General features: G+C 41.6%; 1 protein-coding gene across 1 annotated transcript; it reads right to left on the bottom strand.

The window, feature by feature from the left end:
• Positions 1-2496: 2496 nt before the first annotated feature.
• LOC146982615 (myosin heavy chain, skeletal muscle, adult-like) lies at positions 2497-16985 on the bottom strand. The gene is made up of 38 exons (XM_085783665.1): positions 16779-16985; positions 16505-16648; positions 16239-16395; positions 15942-15969; positions 15748-15862; positions 15546-15638; positions 15258-15321; positions 15066-15164; positions 14815-14918; positions 14115-14253; positions 13886-14004; positions 13651-13800; positions 13389-13559; positions 13001-13307; positions 12841-12908; positions 12249-12336; positions 12042-12159; positions 11819-11942; positions 10749-10885; positions 10260-10515; positions 9399-9641; positions 9131-9307; positions 8885-9030; positions 8253-8343; positions 7773-8162; positions 7555-7681; positions 7361-7479; positions 7006-7202; positions 6738-6921; positions 6487-6652; positions 6270-6394; positions 5307-5615; positions 5021-5224; positions 3535-3660; positions 3288-3458; positions 3099-3203; positions 2889-2984; positions 2497-2793 (listed from the first exon to the last, which is right to left on the bottom strand). Exons 1-38 carry the CDS (start codon positions 16977-16979, stop codon positions 2650-2652), a joined length of 5802 nt encoding a protein of 1933 aa, XP_085639791.1. The 5' UTR covers positions 16980-16985; the 3' UTR covers positions 2497-2649.

Raw genomic sequence — 16985 nt, 5'->3', positions numbered from 1 at the left:
CTGCAGGCTCTTCAGCTGCAGCCTCCTGTGTTTTTTTGTTTTTTTCATTTTGCTGTTTTTTTTCAGGTCATTATCTCATGTCCTTGGTTTTCAGCTGTGGCTGTGAACCGATGATAATGTGATTTTTACAGATGAACTGGTGAGTGACTGCACTGTTAACGAGCAGATTTTCATTATCAGCTGTGTCCTGCAGATTATAGTTAAAGCAGTAGCAATGTAACGATGCTGGTTTTAATGCATTCATTTTTCCTCATTTTATCTGTGGGGACTTCCTTTTTATACTGTGCTTTTTCTTTTTGTGGTCTTTTTATTATCAGATTGCACATCTGGGAGCATTTATTCAAATACTGTACTTATAAACTGTCTTCAAGAGATAATATTATGCTCTTATTTCATGACGGAGCATAAATGCTAGTTAAAACCTGCATAATAAATATTGAAATCTGGCTTCATATTCAGAACTAGATTATAAAAAATCTCTTATATCAACTTGTAAGTGATAAAAACACACTTTTGTTGCACAACACTTACTATATGTATTTCTTATACTCCCACTTTGGCATTTCAACTTTTATATAAAAAATGCATGTCTCACAGCTGGTGTAGCATTACCTCAGACACATTTTGTGCAGGTATCCTTGTTCTTAGAAGACAAAATAAATAAACTTGACAGATTCAGGATGTGAATGTGGGTGAGCGAATAAAAACAGCCTCCTGTGGGAAATAACATCAGTTGTTATGGTCTTTATTGGTAGCAAGGAGTAAACAACAGCCAATGAATAATGTTGAATGTGAATAGAGTGTCTCCATCTTTTGGCGATCAATTTCTACTGCAGGTAATAAGAGTGGTGAGTCATTTCTTATCCATCTCAGCCTCTGAAGGATTTGTATCAGACTAACAAGGAAGAAATTGAGGGTTTTTTATTGTTTTTTTTTACACCACTAATTGAAGTCTGGGTCCTGTTTAGGATTAAAATGTGTTTGCACTGCAGGGAGAATCAGTGAGAGATTAATCATTAAATACGGAGTTCAGTCAGATTTCACCGTGATTCAGTTACAGACTTTCACCAAATGCAATTTTTCTTTGTGCTCATGAGAATGCAATTTTAGTTCAGGTCAGTGGATGAGGAACTGCAGCGTTGACACTATTCCTGGAACATGTTGAGCCATCAGTGTTTACTTAGCTCGGTCCACACTGATCCCAGGATTAACCACACAGAACGGCGACCAGACCCCGTTTATATGCGAGATATTCCTCTGATTTCATTTTAAAATCTTTAGTTTAAACTCATCAAATGTGAAATAAATGTCCATGATTGTCTCTCTGCTGTTAGAAAATCCTGCCTCTACTATAAAGAAAAGGCCAAAACATTAGAAAAATAATATCTAAGCAAAAAATTTGCATTTCCAGTGACGCAGTGAATGATAAAAGACACTACTAAATCTATCTTGTCATACTGTATATGTGCAGCTCTTTCTAAATAAATAAACCCTGTAACATAATTGATTGCATGATTGGTTTTTATCATTTATCATGGTTTGCAAGCTGCTTTCATGTGTTGGTTTGTGTGTCTTTATAACAGATCAGTGTTAGGTCAGAGAGTAGCCTATAAAACCTCTGTAAAGCAGGTTTCCTCTTTAATTCAGACATAAAACAAGATTTTAGATCAGGAGAAATGGAGGGATTAAAACTCCCACTGCGATCGTTCAACACAATCATGAATTATTCATTATATAAATTAGTTAGAAAACTTGAGATCGGCCCAAATTCCTCCCCACTAATGAGCTCTTTTTTGTTTTTCCTTTTTGTATATTATATGAGAGACAGCTAAATTAATGACTTTATGAAGGAGGTGATTCTGAAAAACACAACTTCCTGCATTTCCTGTAACTTAGTCACCTTTTCCTCAGATCTTTACCGACTCCTCCCTCCCAGTTTATAACCAGGATCTTTGAACATGTCCACAGACAATAAAACAAGTCTCTTCACAGGCTGAGTTGAACTCTACAGGACTCCACATTTATAAATTGAGTGTCACAACATGATACTGTGATTCTGTTTAGGTGAACACATCATGATTTCTGATACTTTACCTTTGTGTTTGTTTTGTTTATTACTTCTCTTTACTATGTTTTATTTCATTGCCATCCCATTATCAAACAACATAATGTGATAATATATGAATATGAAACTCTTTTGTCCAAATCTTTAATGCTGTCCAAAGAAAACCATGTATTTCCATATTTAGCTATTCTGATTTTTACAAATTAACAGAATTAATTAATCAATAACATGACCTTTAACCTTTGACCACCTATGGATGTCCAATTTTTTTTTTTTTTTTTTAATCTCAGACTCCAAGTGGATGTTTGTACCAAATTTGAAGAAATGCCCTTCAGGTTCATGAGCTATCACATTCAAGAAACCATGTTTTGTGACCTTGACCCTTTTTTCCATCAAAATCTAATCCTTGAGTAAATATTTGCAACAAATTCGTCAAGACTAGCTGACAAAGGGACCAAAGTATGAACAGATGCTCGACCTGTAAACATCATTTCCTCCCTGCTGGATGAAAGTGACATTTAGGAGATACATGGTTTTCATCAGACAGCTACAACAGTATCTAATGGAGTGTGTTATTTTTTTTTCTATTCCCCTTTTCCAACAACATCTCGGCTCTTGGCCCGTAATTTATTCAGCTGGGACTCAGCGATATCAGCTCGCTCCTCAGCTTCCTCCAGCTCATGCTGCACCTTCCGAAATTTAGCCAAGTGGATGCTGGTTTGTTCCTCCTGCACGTCACAGGAAACAATATAGAAGACTTTTTTTTTCTTTTTTCTACACATCATGCCAACGGTTCACACAGTATTCAGGTATTTTTACTCACCGCCTCCTCACACTGCCTCTTATATGCTTTCACTTTCAGCTGCAGTTTGTTGACCAGATCCTGGAGTCGGGCCACGTTTTTCTTCTCCTCCTCACCCTAAAATAAAATGTTCAAGATTTTTACACTCACGTCTCACTTTGCATAATTTGTATTCAGTGAACACAACTTTACAAAATGCACAGTTATATAACGGGATCATACACCGGTTACCTGATAAGTGAGCTCTTTGATTTTTCTCTCATACTTCCTCACACCTTTCATGGCCTCGCCGCTGCGTTTCTGCTCAGCCTCAAGTTCATTTTCCAGATCTCGAACCTAAAAAAAATATATATTTAGTTGAAAAATCACTTTTCATTCGTCTTTGACTCGACTGAAATCTTTTCCCGTGTTGATTCCTACTCTGTTTTCCAGCTTCTGCAGCTCCTTCTTCCCTCCCTTCAGCGCTATCTGCTCGGCCTCATCCAGACGCTGCTGCAGGTCTTTCACTGTCACCTCCAGGTTCTTCTTCATCCTCTCCAGGTGAGCGCTGGTGTCCTGCTCTTTCTTCAGCTCCTCCGCCATCATAGCAGCCTGCACACAAACAGGGAACGTTAATTTGATCTGCATAAACTTCCCAGCCCTGCCTGTTGTTCATTTTAAAACTTACGTCCATGATGGCTTTCTTGGCCTTCTCATCTGCGTTCCTCGCCTCCTGGACAGTGTCCTCCATCTCCGACTGCAGCTGAGCTAAATCAGAGTCCATCTTCTTCTTGGAGTTGAGGAGGCTGGTGTTCTGATCCGTACATAACATTTAGATATGACATGTTAATTTAAAGTTGAAGAAGATTAATACAAAGCTCAAATATGTTTCTGATTATTTTCTTACAGATAAAATTCAACGTAAAGAACAAATCTCATGTGCCGTTGTTATACAGTATGCTGGTACCCAAGAGACATTAATTATAGTGTTTAAGATGGATCTCATATCACATGTAAACTATGTAGTCAGGTGTATTTAACATGGCAATTAGGAAACAAAACCCAACTGTTAAATTGAAATTGTGAAATAATCTGCCCCTGTGTTGTAAGATAAAATGCATCTGAGTCTATATCAGTGTCTTTCAACCTTGGGGTTGGGACCCCACGTGGGGTCGCCTGGAATTCAAATGGGGTCGCCTGAAATGTCTAGTTGATAAAAATTACTGATAAAAATATTTTTTTAACCAATTACTATAAAATTATGATTAAAAACACCACACCCAATCTTAAACAACTGTATTCTATACTTTCACTTTCTCGAATATAAATCGAGGTCAAATAAAATTCAGCATATGAAAATATCTGAGCTGGCGCATCTTGATCCATGATCGCTGGGGTCGCCAGAAATTTGTGATGTCAAAATGGGGTCGAGCCAAAAAAGGTTGGGAACCACTGATCCAAATTAATTGATGGGCAAGTGTCGACTCTACAAAGCCTTTCTGAGTGTAAACCAGTGGTGTTAATTAGTAGTCACAGTCCACCAGCTTTAGTTCAGAAGGTAAAACTGGTCATTTACCGATCAAAAGGTCGATGGTTCAATCAAAGGCTCCTCCAGCCCACATGTCAAAGTGTCAATGGTTATCAGTACATGAGTGTGTGAATGGATGTGGGAGTCGCAGTACATTTCCTCTGCACTGTATCTAAGATATCCAGGTGTGTCTAGAAAGAACTAGGTCACCAAACAGATCCCTCATGTCATGAATAAACATGACAGAGTGTTTTCTCACCGTGTATCTGAGTTAGACAGAATGGGATCAAGACCCAAGTTTCTCCACGGGGTCTTTCAGAAAGTTTGAAGAATTAAAAGAATGACAATAATGTCCTGAGTTTGAGTCTTTCAAAACACTGGATCTTACTCCTCCCATATTAAGTCGCAATGTCTCTTTCTGAGTTTGCTCAGTAGTTGATGTAGATGTCATTTAGAAGAGGTGTAGAGGTTTGTATGTGGGGATAATGTTTTACATTTTCAGACATTAAAGACATTCATGTTTGTAGGAAAGTTAAGAGAGATTTAAGGGATTTTATAAACTTAAACTGTCTGATCATAACTTCTGGCACTTATTTCGGACTTTTCTGACTTGTCCTCTCTCCTATCGTCCCATCCTTTCCCTGACCTGAGAGTGCAGCAGCTGGATCCTCTCGCTGGCGTCGATCAGCTCCTGCTCGGCCAGCTTGCGGCTTCTCTCCGATTGCTCCAGTGCCTCTCTGATCTCCTCGTTCTCTGCCATCATCAGGTTGTTGCGTCGCTCCACTATGGCCAGCTGCTCCTTCAGGTCCTCCTGGCAGTGGAGGGCCTCGTCCAGATGGACCTGGGTGTCCTGGGAGAGAAAGCGACACGTGTGAGGATTTATAAAAGCACCACCATCACTTCTCCTTCTTCTCCTCGACACTTCCACAAACCTTGAGCTGAGTCTGCAGGTTCCTCTGCTGCTTGGTGGCCTCGGCCGCCTGCCGGTTGGCGTGGCCCAGCTGGATCTCCATCTCGTTCAGATCGCCCTCCATCTTCTTCTTCACCCGGATGGCGTCGTTCCTGCTGCGCGTCTCGGCGTCCAGCGTGCTCTGCAGGGTGTCCACCGTCCTCTGGTGAGTCCTCTTGAGGTGGTCGATCTCCTCGTCCTTCTCCGCCACCTTCCTGTCCACCTCCGACTTGATCTGGTTCAGCTCCAGCTGGAGGTGCAGGATTTTGGCTTCCTCGTGTTCCAGAGACGACTACAGGGAGAGAAATAAACACTTAAAGGGATAGTTCAACATTTTGGCAAAATTGCCATTAATCCTTATAGTTTTAGGAGGAGGTTCGTTACCTTTAATTGCTGGTGCAAGCTATTTTTAGAATGGCGGAGAAGAGCCGCGAGCTGCTCAGAGCTACGCTATGGAGGCTAATGGGATTTCTTAGTTTCCCTCATCAAATTCATCAAATACACAATCCAACAACTCCAAAACGCTCTGGTGGACAAGTTGTGACCTGCACATTCAGAACACTATGAGATTATCACAGAAAGTTACGAGTTGTTTTCGAGGTAAATGCAGAGACTGCTTGCTGAAAAACTGCCCCTGAAGGGCACGCGCATTAGTGTTTTTGCATGAATTTATCTCGAAAACAACTGTGTCTCATAACGTTCTGTTATTATCTCATAGCGTGGTGAAGAAGAGAAATCCCATTAGCCTCCGTAGTGTAGCTCTGAGCAGCTCTGCTCCGCCGTTCTAAAAACAGCTTGTACCGATAATTAAAGGTAACAAACCTACTCCTAAAACTATAGGGATTATGGCAATGGGCCAAATTGTGAAAAATGTTGAACTATCCCTTTAAGGCTGTGGTCACTTTGTTGATATTATGAGTTTATTGTTTGATGAAATAATACAAACCTCTACTTCCTCCAGAGCCGCCTGGGTGTCTCTCTTCTCCTGCTCTGTTTGCTTTGCAGCTTTCTCCAGCTCATGGATGGTTTTAGCAGACTGTCCGACTTGCTCTGTGATATCTGTGATCTCCTCTGTAAAATATACAGATAAAGATGTTTATAATAAATAAAACATAACCGTAAATACGTGACAAAAAATGATTTGTTTCCAACTGAGCTCTCACGTTGAAGATTTTTATTCTCTCTCTTCATGTTCTCCAGATGATCCAGAGCTTCTTCGTACGAGTTCTTCAGCTTGAATAGTTCAGTGCTGAGCAGTCTGGACTCTCTCTGGGACACTTCCAGGTCCGACTGACCCTCCTCGTGTTTCTGTTTCCATTCAGCCAGAACCTGACGGAGGAGGAGAATATGAGCATGTGTAACCAGTGCAGTTTGTTTCTGAGGCAAGAAGGGGAAAGACAGGAAGAGGAAGTACCTTGTCGAAGTTCCTCTGCTTCTTGTCCAGGCAGGCGTTGGCTGCGTTCGACCTCTCCAGCTCGACCATGAGATCCTCCACCTCAGCCTGCAGCCTCTGCTTGGTTTTCTCCAGGGACGCACATTTGACATTCGCTGCTTCTGTCATCTCCACCGACTCCTGCAGCCGCACGGCCAGCTTCTTCCTTCAAACCACAGATCAGTCGTGTTGTTGAAGCATAAGAAACAAATCAATCGCCAATTTGAAAAATACAAAGCCCCGCTCATACTTTGCCTCCTCCAGCTCTTCGGTGCGCTGGATGGCGTCCGTCTCGTATTTGGTTCTCCACTGAGCCACGTCGCTGTTGGCCTTGGAGAGGCAGCGCTGCAGCTCAGCTTTGGCCTCCTGCTCCTCCTCATACTGCTCTCGGAGCAGCTCGCAGTCGTGACGAGACGACTGCAAACCGTGAGCCAGAGCGTTTTTAGCCTGAGAACAGCAAACACAATAAAATGGTTTATTCCAGCTCCACGGTGGCTCATTAAAGTTTTAAAACATCATCTAAATGTTTAAATTTTCCTAATAGTTACATATTTTCATCATTTCATTCAATTTCTTTGGCCATCTTGCAATATGATGTTACAGACCTTGACTTCTTCATCTAAGAGTCTCTTCAGTTCTTCGATTTGTTGACTCCCCACAGATTTGCCTCTGCTCAGCTGGGACAGAGTGACCTCCCTCTCCTCCAGCAGACGTGTGAGTTCACCTGTTCAGGAAACAGAAGACGTGAGCTGACTTTTCTACACATCTTAACAGTCGTTTTGCATTGTTTTTTTTATACCATTTTCTGTTTGCAGACGAGCACTGAGCGTGGTGTAGTCACTCAGAGACCGCTGGGCTTCTTCTGCTTTGGTCTTGTACTCGGTAATTTGATCTTCGAGGCTCCTGCACAGTTTCTCCAGATTAGCCTGAGATATGGAGCACTGGTTTAGCATCAGGTGATTGTGGAATAAACAAAACGAAACATAAATACCCTCCCAGCAGAGTTTTTTATTTCACCTTGCTCTTCAGGACGCTCTCCACGCTGCTCGCCATGTCGTCGACCTCCATCTTCAGCTCGCTCTTCTCTTTCTCCAGTTTCTGTTTCACCCTTTGGAGATTTTCCATCTGTTCGCTCATCTCGGCGACGCTGTCCGCCTGCTTCTTGCGTAAAGTGGCGGCGATGGACTCGTGCTGCAGCGTGGACTCCTCCAGATCCCGACGCAGCCTCTGGAACTCGGCATCGCGCTTCTTGTTCAGCTCGGCCTGAGCGGCCGTGGCTCCTCCGGCCTCCTCCAGCCTCTCGCTGATCTCCTCCAGCTCCCTGGACAGATCCGACCTCTGCTTCTCCACTTTGGCCCGGGCCGAGCGCTCGGCCTCGATTTCCTCCTCCAGCTCCTCGGTGCGAGCCTGCGGGGAAATGACATTCACTACGGGGCTCTTAACACACAGAACAGAAGAGGAGTTGAAACTCTGCAGCTCTCTTGTTGTAAATTATACCTGAAGCTCTTTAATCTTCTTTTGTAGCTGAGTGCCGAGGGCTTGCTCATCATCAATTTTGCACTGCAGGCTGCTGATCTCAAAGTCTTTTCTGTAAAGAGTTGAGTCATCGGTATAAGTGCACACAACATACAACACACAACACAACTTCTCTTCTCTATCTCTTCTTTTGATTAACTGAAGTGTATGATGTTGTTGCATTGTATTGATGTTGGTTTATGCCTATGTGACTTGTTGACCGTGAAGCACTTTGGTGCAAATGCTCTTTGCTTTTAAGGTGCGATATAAATACATTAAACTTAAACTTAAACAACTTGCTCCTCTTTGTTTCTCTTTCTATGCTTTTCAGTCATTGCAGTTCACAGTGATAATGCCCACACAGCAAAACTAAACATCTTGCCCAATACGCCTGGGTTCTCAACCACAGTCTGGCCCACACAGTTGCACATCTGGGCTGTGATCTCCTGTGTGTGTGTGTGTGTGTGTTAGAGTTGTTCCAGATGTTGAAGTCATATCTAAACTATGATTTGGAGTGAGTGAGGGAACAATCAGTCATTAAATTATCATCATTATCATTTGTGTTTCTGACACATGTTATGGTCCAAAATATGAAAAAAAAATTGACAAAATACTTTTTCAGTCTTTCTTCCATCTGCTGTCGTTCATTCTCCAGGTCCATGATGGTTTCCTGGGACAGCTTCAGATCGCCCTCCAGTTTTCTTCTGGATCGTTCCAGGTCTGCTCGCACCTTCTTCTCCTGCTCCAGAGAGCCCTCCAGCTGCAAGAGACGCTCACGTCAGTCAGGAAAAACCAAGGAAACCAAACCATGCAAATCTTTCATCAATTCTTGACTAATGACTTTTTCTTTCTGCGCTTACATCATCAACCTGTTGCTCCAACTTGATCTTTATCTTCATTAGAGAGTTGACTTTGTCCTCCTCAGCCTGCAGGTCGTCTAGAGTCTGCTGGTGAACCTCCTGCAGAGCTTTGATCTCCTTTGAGGACTTCAGAAGATTTTCCTCCAGAGTCGTGAGCTCCTCCACCAAATTCTTAACCTGAGGACAGAAGTATGTTGACGTTCACGTTTGCCTTATGTTTATTTATCCAAAACCAAACCCTGTTGAAGAGAGACAAAACGCGCTGCACCTTGTTCTCGGTGGCGTACTTCTCCTTCTCCACCTTGGCGATGGTGAGCTCCAGGTCGTCTATGTCTCTCTTGAGCTCCGAACACTCGTCCTCCAGCTTCCTCTTCTTGGCGGTGATCTCTGCATTGATCTCCTCCTCCTCCTCCATCCTCTCAGAGAACTCCTTCACTTTGGCCTCCAGGTGGATCTTGCTCTTTATCAAACCTTCGCACCGCTCCTCGGCGTCGCACAAGTTCTCCCTCTCCTAAAGTGCAGGGACACAACAGAGCAGTGAAAGTAGGTTATTCAGGATTAAACTATAGTTCTTCTACTTGTTTTTTTCATCTTCCAAGAACATTATTATTCTATATTACAGATTTCATTATGTATTTTTATGAAAGGGACTTCTTCACTCTGTATTTGTTATTTATTTATTCATTATTTTAAACTTTTACACTTTTTCCCCCCATTTTTCCTGATTTTTGAAAATATAAAGTTAGTTTTTCAATTCAACGTATCAACTTGTTTTGTTTGAGCTACTGAACACATCTATACACGTTTTTAAAATTATGTATTTATGCCCATTTGATATATTTTTACATATCCTGAAGGAAGAAAGTCTGAAGAGGGAGGGTAAACTTTAAAGCTGTGTTGTGTCTGCTCTGTTTGTGTTTAGATTTTGTTTTTTAATTTAAATGAATTTTCTCTGCAGGCATCAGTGACATTTACTCTTATCTTGCCTCATTATTGATCTTCTGGTTTCTGAATTGCAAAAAGAAAAAGAAAAAATTGTTTCTCTCCCTCTGGATGTCTTTATCTGAGAAAACCAAATCGATATAAACACAGAGCACTTGTTGTGTTTGGGGGTTGGGTGTTTACATACTGCTTGGATTTGCAGGTAAAGGTCGTTCTTCTCCTGGACGAGCATCACCATCTTCTCCTCCAGCTCCTTCCTCCTGGACTCCGACTTTGCAAACTCCTCTTTGAGTCGGGCGAACTCCTCCTTCATCGTCTGCATCTCTTTCTCGGCCTCTGCGCTTCGTAACAGAGGCTTTATCTTGAAGAAAAGCCTCATCCAAGGCCAGTTCTTCACATTCATGAAGGAGCGTATGTTGTACTGAATGACGAAAATGGACTCTCTGTACAGTAAAAGAAGGAAAACGACAAAGAACCTGTTCAAAAACCTATAACTTTACAACTTTCACTGCCTCTCCTGTTGATTCCTCCCACTCATCAAGACATGATCAAGACAACAAAAGAAAAGCTCTAAAATCTGCCTCATTCACATAAATATTTCTCCTCCAGTTCCCTGTTTCCTTTCACATACATTTATCAACATTCAATTCAGAGTTAAATGAGTTCTTTCAGAAACCTTTTCTTCGTCATCTCCTTCAGCCTCAGCCTCGTGACGTAACCTCGCGCCACCGCCTGGATTCGCGTCATCAGCACAGTCAGACGTTCGTCCCTCATTTCCTCCAGGAGACCCAGGAGACCGGCTTTGAAAAACACCTGCATGTCGTGCAAATTTCAGTGCAACTGAATTTCATATTGAACACTACGTTACATTTTATAGATTATTTTAGACTGAAATAGACACTGCGGTATAGTCTGTACCAAAGTTCAGCTGTACTGAAGGTCAGACTGATCCATGCAGTTCTTTCAGGTGGTTTAGCAGCAGATTTATGGAGGATAATCTCCGGACTTTATTGGGCTCTTAAATGAATGAATGACTGAATGTCACACCATGGAACAATGCAGTTTGTAATATTATAGTAATATCATCATCAAGTAGTTGGACCATGTTGGAGAAGGCTGGTGCTGTGTGATAACTCTGAAGACCCCATCATTCAAATAACTGTTCCCCCATTTAAGAATATGACCACATTTTATTTCACAGGTCGTGTGTTTTCCAGCTAATTTCCTGGAAACTTTCCTAAAACATTATCAGTCATTTAGCTGTTAATTACAAGGCGATTTCCAAGAACGACAGACTCAATTTGATACACATTATAAATGTGGAAATTAAGAAAATGGGGCTTTATTATAAGAATCATTCATAGAAAGATGTCTGTGTCCAACCAAGACTTAACAAAACTTCTTAATTGAGGTTTGGAGAGACAAATTGCCGCACTAAGTGACTTTATTTCACAGCTTTGGTCTGTGGACATTAGGAAGAGTGATGTTTCTAAGTCTAACAGCTGACTCTGTGGTATTTCATCACATTGATTGTGTTTTATTTGTTGATCGTCATCAGTTTGAAAGACAAAATTAAACTCTTTTCAGTTCATATCCATCTTTTCCTATCTCAGAGATATTACAGTAATTAACAGCTAAACGTTTGAGCAAACTTTGAGGACATTTTGAGGAAAGTTTCTTGGGAAGAAGCTGGAGAAAACTGGATTTGTAAAGTAAAACATCACCTCAGATGTTTCTGTAAAGTACCTTTGTGTATCCGAATCTATACTGAGCGTGGTCCACATCAATGGAGGAGAGCAGTTTCTCTGAAGCCTTCTTGCTGTCAATAAACTGGCCCTCGGGGATCGCACTGGCGTTCAGGATCCTGTACCTGTCACACACACACAGAGAGACATCAGGAGGTTCATCTTCAGACAGCTGTAGTGAGCTCTTCTGTTTGTTCAGCGGTCACAAAACCGAGCTGTGTTACCTCTGCCTGAAGTCTCCGTACAGGATCCTGCTGGGGAATCCCTTCCTGCAGATCCTGATGCCCTCCAGCACCCCGTTGCACCGCAGCTGGTGCAGGACCAGGTGGTGATCCATCGACCCTTCGTGGACAGAGCAGGTTAACATCGTCACATCGAAGACTAATCGTGGTCTTCTTCTGTTGTTGTTGTTGTTTCTTTGTGGTTTTTACCTGGTATCTTGGTCTCATTTGGGATGATGCATCTTACAAAGTGTGGATGAGTGGAGCGGAGGTTGGCCATCAGTTTGTTCAGGTTTTCCTGCAGAGAAACAACAGGTTGTGACATTTTGCGAAGTGTCAGATGAGAAGATGATATAAGATTAGTATGATGAATATGTAGGAGTTACTTCATCTTAGCATTAAGACTAGAAATGGGGTTAAAGCTAGCCTGACTCTATCTGAGGGTAACAGAATTACCAAATAACAAACCAAACACATTATACCATTATTCTCAGTACAAAAACAAAATGGTATGAATGCCGATCCTACGTCGGGAGGCAGACTGGCTGTTTTCCCCATTCCCAGCAAATCTCAATTGTCTGTACATGTATTTTTTACATTCAATAATTTAAAGGTGCACATAGTGGATGTTTGAAAATGCAAATCCCCAAAATTTGGTCAAAATTATTTAGTTTATGACTTCAGAATTACCAAAGTCCTGCTGGTCTGTGTCCACTAGGTCCAAGCATTAATACCATGGCCAGCAAAACTGCATATAATCAATGTAATTCTTTCTATTATGGCCTTATTATTGATCATTTACCCTGAAAAGTGCAGAAACCGTCTGGAAAGAAGATCCTTTCTTCTTGGCACTTTTTTTACTTCCATCAGCTACAGAAGCAGAAGAGAAGGACTGTAACCAACACAATACAGCAGATTCTCACTGCAACCTTTGGTATATCTGCCGCTAAAAGCGAACTGACCGTCAGCTGATGCGTACGTGGCGAAAAGATGAGAGAGAAGTTTGAGGGAAGCTTTTTGGTAAAGCTGCACCACAGTGTCGTTCAGCGGGTCTTTGTTCTTCTCCAGCCAGCCGCTGATGTTGTAGTCCACGGTGCCGGCGTAGTGCATCAGAGAGAAATGGGCCTCGGCCTTTCCTTTGGAGGGTTTTGGCTTCTGAAAGATGCTGTTCTTCCCCAGGTGTTGGTCGTACAGCTTGTTCTTGAAGGAGCTGTCTGTCGCCTTTGGAAACATGCACTCCTCCTCCAGGATGGAGAAAATACCCATCGGCTGCGGGACGGAAAGATGTTTAGCGTTGGAGCACATCTACTGTTGATATCAATATTTGGGTTTATATTTAGGAGAACGCACCTTCTCAATGAGCTCGATGCAGGCTGCCAAGTCCATGCCGAAGTCAATGAACTCCCACTCAATCCCTTCCTTCTTGTATTCTTCTTGCTCCAGCACAAACATGTGGTGGTTGAAAAACTGTTGCAGCTTCTCATTGGTGAAGTTGATGCACAGCTGCTCCAGGCTGTTCATCTGAATTCAACAACCACAAGATACAAGAACTTAAATACAGACAGTTTCAGAAATGTTTATTTGATTTCACATGAGCATGAATCCCGGTTACCTCGAATATCTCAAACCCTGCGATATCCAGGACACCGATAAAATGCTGTCTCGGCAGTTTGGTGTCCAGCTGCTGGTTGATCCTCTGGACCATCCACAGGAACAGTTTCTCATACACGGCCTTAGACAGAGCACCCATGGCGTTGTTCACCTGAAGTCAAAAATGATCTTTACATTGGATTTCTGATCAGACTGAACATAACGAAGATGTTTTCAGACGCTGAAACACACAGTACCTGCTGAGGAGTCTGCCCTTTGGTTACGTACTCGTTCCCCACCTTAACTCGAGGGTAACACAGAGCTTTCAGCAAGTCAGCAGAGTTCAGACCCATGAGGTAGGCGACTTTGTCTGCCACTGTGGAGGTACAGGTCAAATCATAAAGCACATGCTACAAACATAAAACTATGACACTGACGCCTTATTTTGAATTCTTTAAGTTTAGTGAAACATCTGAGAGGCGTCACCCTCGGTGCCGTCAGGCTCCGCCTGCTCCTCTCGCTGCTTCTGCTTGAACTTCATGTTCCCGTTGTGCATCACAGCTCCGGTCAGCTTGTAGATACCAATCTTTTCCTCCATGTTGAAGCCCAAGATGTCGATGGCACTCTGTGGTACAGTACAGACACATACAGCATGCTGAACTATAATTGCGAGTAATACAGTCGGTGTCAGACTGCTGCCAGCTATGCAATATTATCATTAATCAACTCTCTGTTAAATAAAGTTTTGATGATATAAAGTCAATCCTGTTATTGTTTTATGCTATTTTGAAAGGTCTCATACTGTATAAAGGTAGATAATTATCAAGCAGGTCTACATCAATACTGTGAAGGTATAAAAGTCCATCCTTTGTGTCTTTATCTACTGTATGTTATGATGTACTTGTATAATACTGTGCTAATGTACAAATGTACAGTTTGGGTTCATTGTGGTCGTTTATTGTGATATTTTCCCAGATATTTTTGGTGTGAAAATTTACACAAAAATAAAATCTCAATTTGAATATTTCATATGCTTCCCAAAAAATCTGAATAATGCAATTTTAGGTTTTGTCAAGAAGACACATATTAATATATTTAAAAAATCATCCTAAACCAACATACGGTCTCTCTTCAACCCAAAATAAAGAGTCCTGATTGAATATTTCTGCATGTAACATTCACTCACATCCGTGGCCATCAGCTCCTCTGTGTCGTTGATGCTCAGCACAGTGATTTCACCCTGGCTGATGAAGGGATAGTCGTATGGATTGGTGGTTATCAGCAGCATCTCTGAAAAGACGCACAGACAATATTGATAATTTCTGTGCAGGATCAGCAGCTGCAGTAAATGCGTCGATGCAGATTTAATTACAGCGTTAGCATTCTGATAATTGTTCAGGGCTCATTAAATTCACATCAAATTAATAGTATATTCACCAATTAATTCAGGCTTCTTGTTTGACAAGATCTGATAGAAGATGTGATAGCTCCTCTCTGCCAGCAGCTGAAATGTCACCCTGGATTTCTCCAAAAGGTCTGAGTACAAATATAAACATCAACATCAACAATATCAGGCATAAAATAAATAATGAAACAGCTGTGCAGCCGGATAATATAAGTTAAACTTACAAGTTTCAATGTCGGCTGATGCCAGTTTCCCCTTTGTTCCAAAGTGGATGCGGATGAATTTTCCCTGGAATAGTTACTAGATTGTTATTTAAGTTTGGCGTCTGAGTTACAGTACAGTATATATAACAGATAAATTGCATACTATCTGAAAATCTAAAGTTTGTTATCTGATATCATCACCATAAAAGGTTTGTTTCCATATAATGACAGATGATAACAGGGTTAAGAATATAATGATTTTTTATTATATGTGTTTTTGGCTTCCTTATGGTTTAAGTTTGAACTCACAAATCGAGAGGAGTTGTCATTTCTCACAGTCTTGGCATTGCCAAAAGCTTCGAGCAGAGGGTTAGCCTGGATGATTTGATCCTCCAGAGTTCCCTGTAGGAGAAAATTAACAATAATAAAACTAATTTGCAAAGTTTTCTACAACCAGTAGTTGTTGTTGTTGTTGTTGTTGTTGTTAAATGAGAAGACAAAGTTACTGAACCTGCATTTTTCCAGCTGGTTGCTCTTTCTTGCTCGAGTCTCCAAATGATGCAATTGTTGCAAAATACTGGATGACCCGTTTTGTATTGACCGTCTTCCCGGCACCAGATTCTCCACTGACAGAAATACAATACTTAAATGCATGACGGTAAATAAAGCAATGAAAGCACATGAAAAGAGGGATGTTGTACTTACGTGATCAGGATTGACTGGTTCTCACGATCTGTGGAGAGGAAAGAAATTGAGTGGACGCGATGATTCATCTCCATTTGAAGTTTAAATCTTCATTAATCACAGCATTTAACTTTGATATTTTAATACATTTTAATTAGTTCAGTTATATTAGAGGCCATTTATCCTTTTAGTCATGTTATTATTAGTCATTTTGTTATTAGTCTATTTTTTTTTGTAACAAACTCTCTTAAATCTTTAAAACAGAAATGTCAGCATGTATTATGGGGAAAAAAAACACATTAATCCATCATGTCACACCTGTGAGCATGTATTGATATGCGTTGTCAGAGATGGAGAAGATATGTGGGGGGGCCTCCTGGCGTTTCTTCCCCCGGTACCCAGCCACCACCTCTGGGTTGTAGACTGGAAGCTGCTTGTAGGGGTTCACAGTCACACAGAAGAGTCCAGAGTAGGTCTAGGAGATAAAAGAATACAAATTATTAAACAAAATATAATTATACACAAGAACGAATCTGTCCTTAGGGAAACAGAATTTCTACTTATTGATATAACATTGTTCTTACATAGATCATCCAAGCAGCGTATCGCTCCTTGAGGTTGAACAGCACAGCTGGTTCGTGCAGATGCGTCAGCAGGGCCATGTCCTCAATCTTGTCAAATTTAGGAGGGTTCATGGGCCGAATGTCGTCCAGGTGCACCGAGACAACCTGAGATGTGGATTCAAAAGTTCCAGTGACTCACAGAAACGTGTGATATGGGGTTGTTCGCTTTAATTCTGCTAAAAAAAAACTCTGACTGCTTTACAACTGTAGTTAAAATGTTATTATCGACACCCACCTTTCCATCCTCAGTCTCCACAGTGATCTTGGTGCCGTCTTGGCTTTTGACTTTTCCCTTGACGTACTCTTGCTTCGGGTCGGGCACAAAGACGGCAGTTTTAGCATCGAACGGCATATTCTGGGCCGCGATCCTCTCCCGCTCTGATTTCCTGAGGTACGGGGCCGCCACCCCAAATATTTCCATCTCAGCGTCACTCATTTTGTC

The sequence above is a fragment of the Trachurus japonicus genome, chromosome 8, assembly GCF_045865225.1.
Source record: "Trachurus japonicus isolate A0001 chromosome 8, Traja_1.0".
NCBI lineage: Eukaryota > Metazoa > Chordata > Actinopteri > Carangiformes > Carangidae > Trachurus > Trachurus japonicus.
The sequence above is the reverse complement of the archived record's forward strand: the minus strand, read 5'-3'. Positions and strand labels throughout refer to the sequence as shown.

Coding starts and splice junctions, on each gene's coding strand:
- LOC146982615 (XM_085783665.1), bottom strand. CDS start 16,979: ATGAGTGACGCTGAGATGGAAATATTTGGGGTGGCGGCCCCGTACCTC. Junction 10,886..11,818: donor ATAGATTCGGATACACAAAG/GTACTTTACAGA, acceptor CACGACATGCAG/GTGTTTTTCAAAGCCGGTCT. Junction 6,395..6,486: donor AGAGAATAAAAATCTTCAAC/GTGAGAGCTCAG, acceptor TATATTTTACAG/AGGAGATCACAGATATCACA.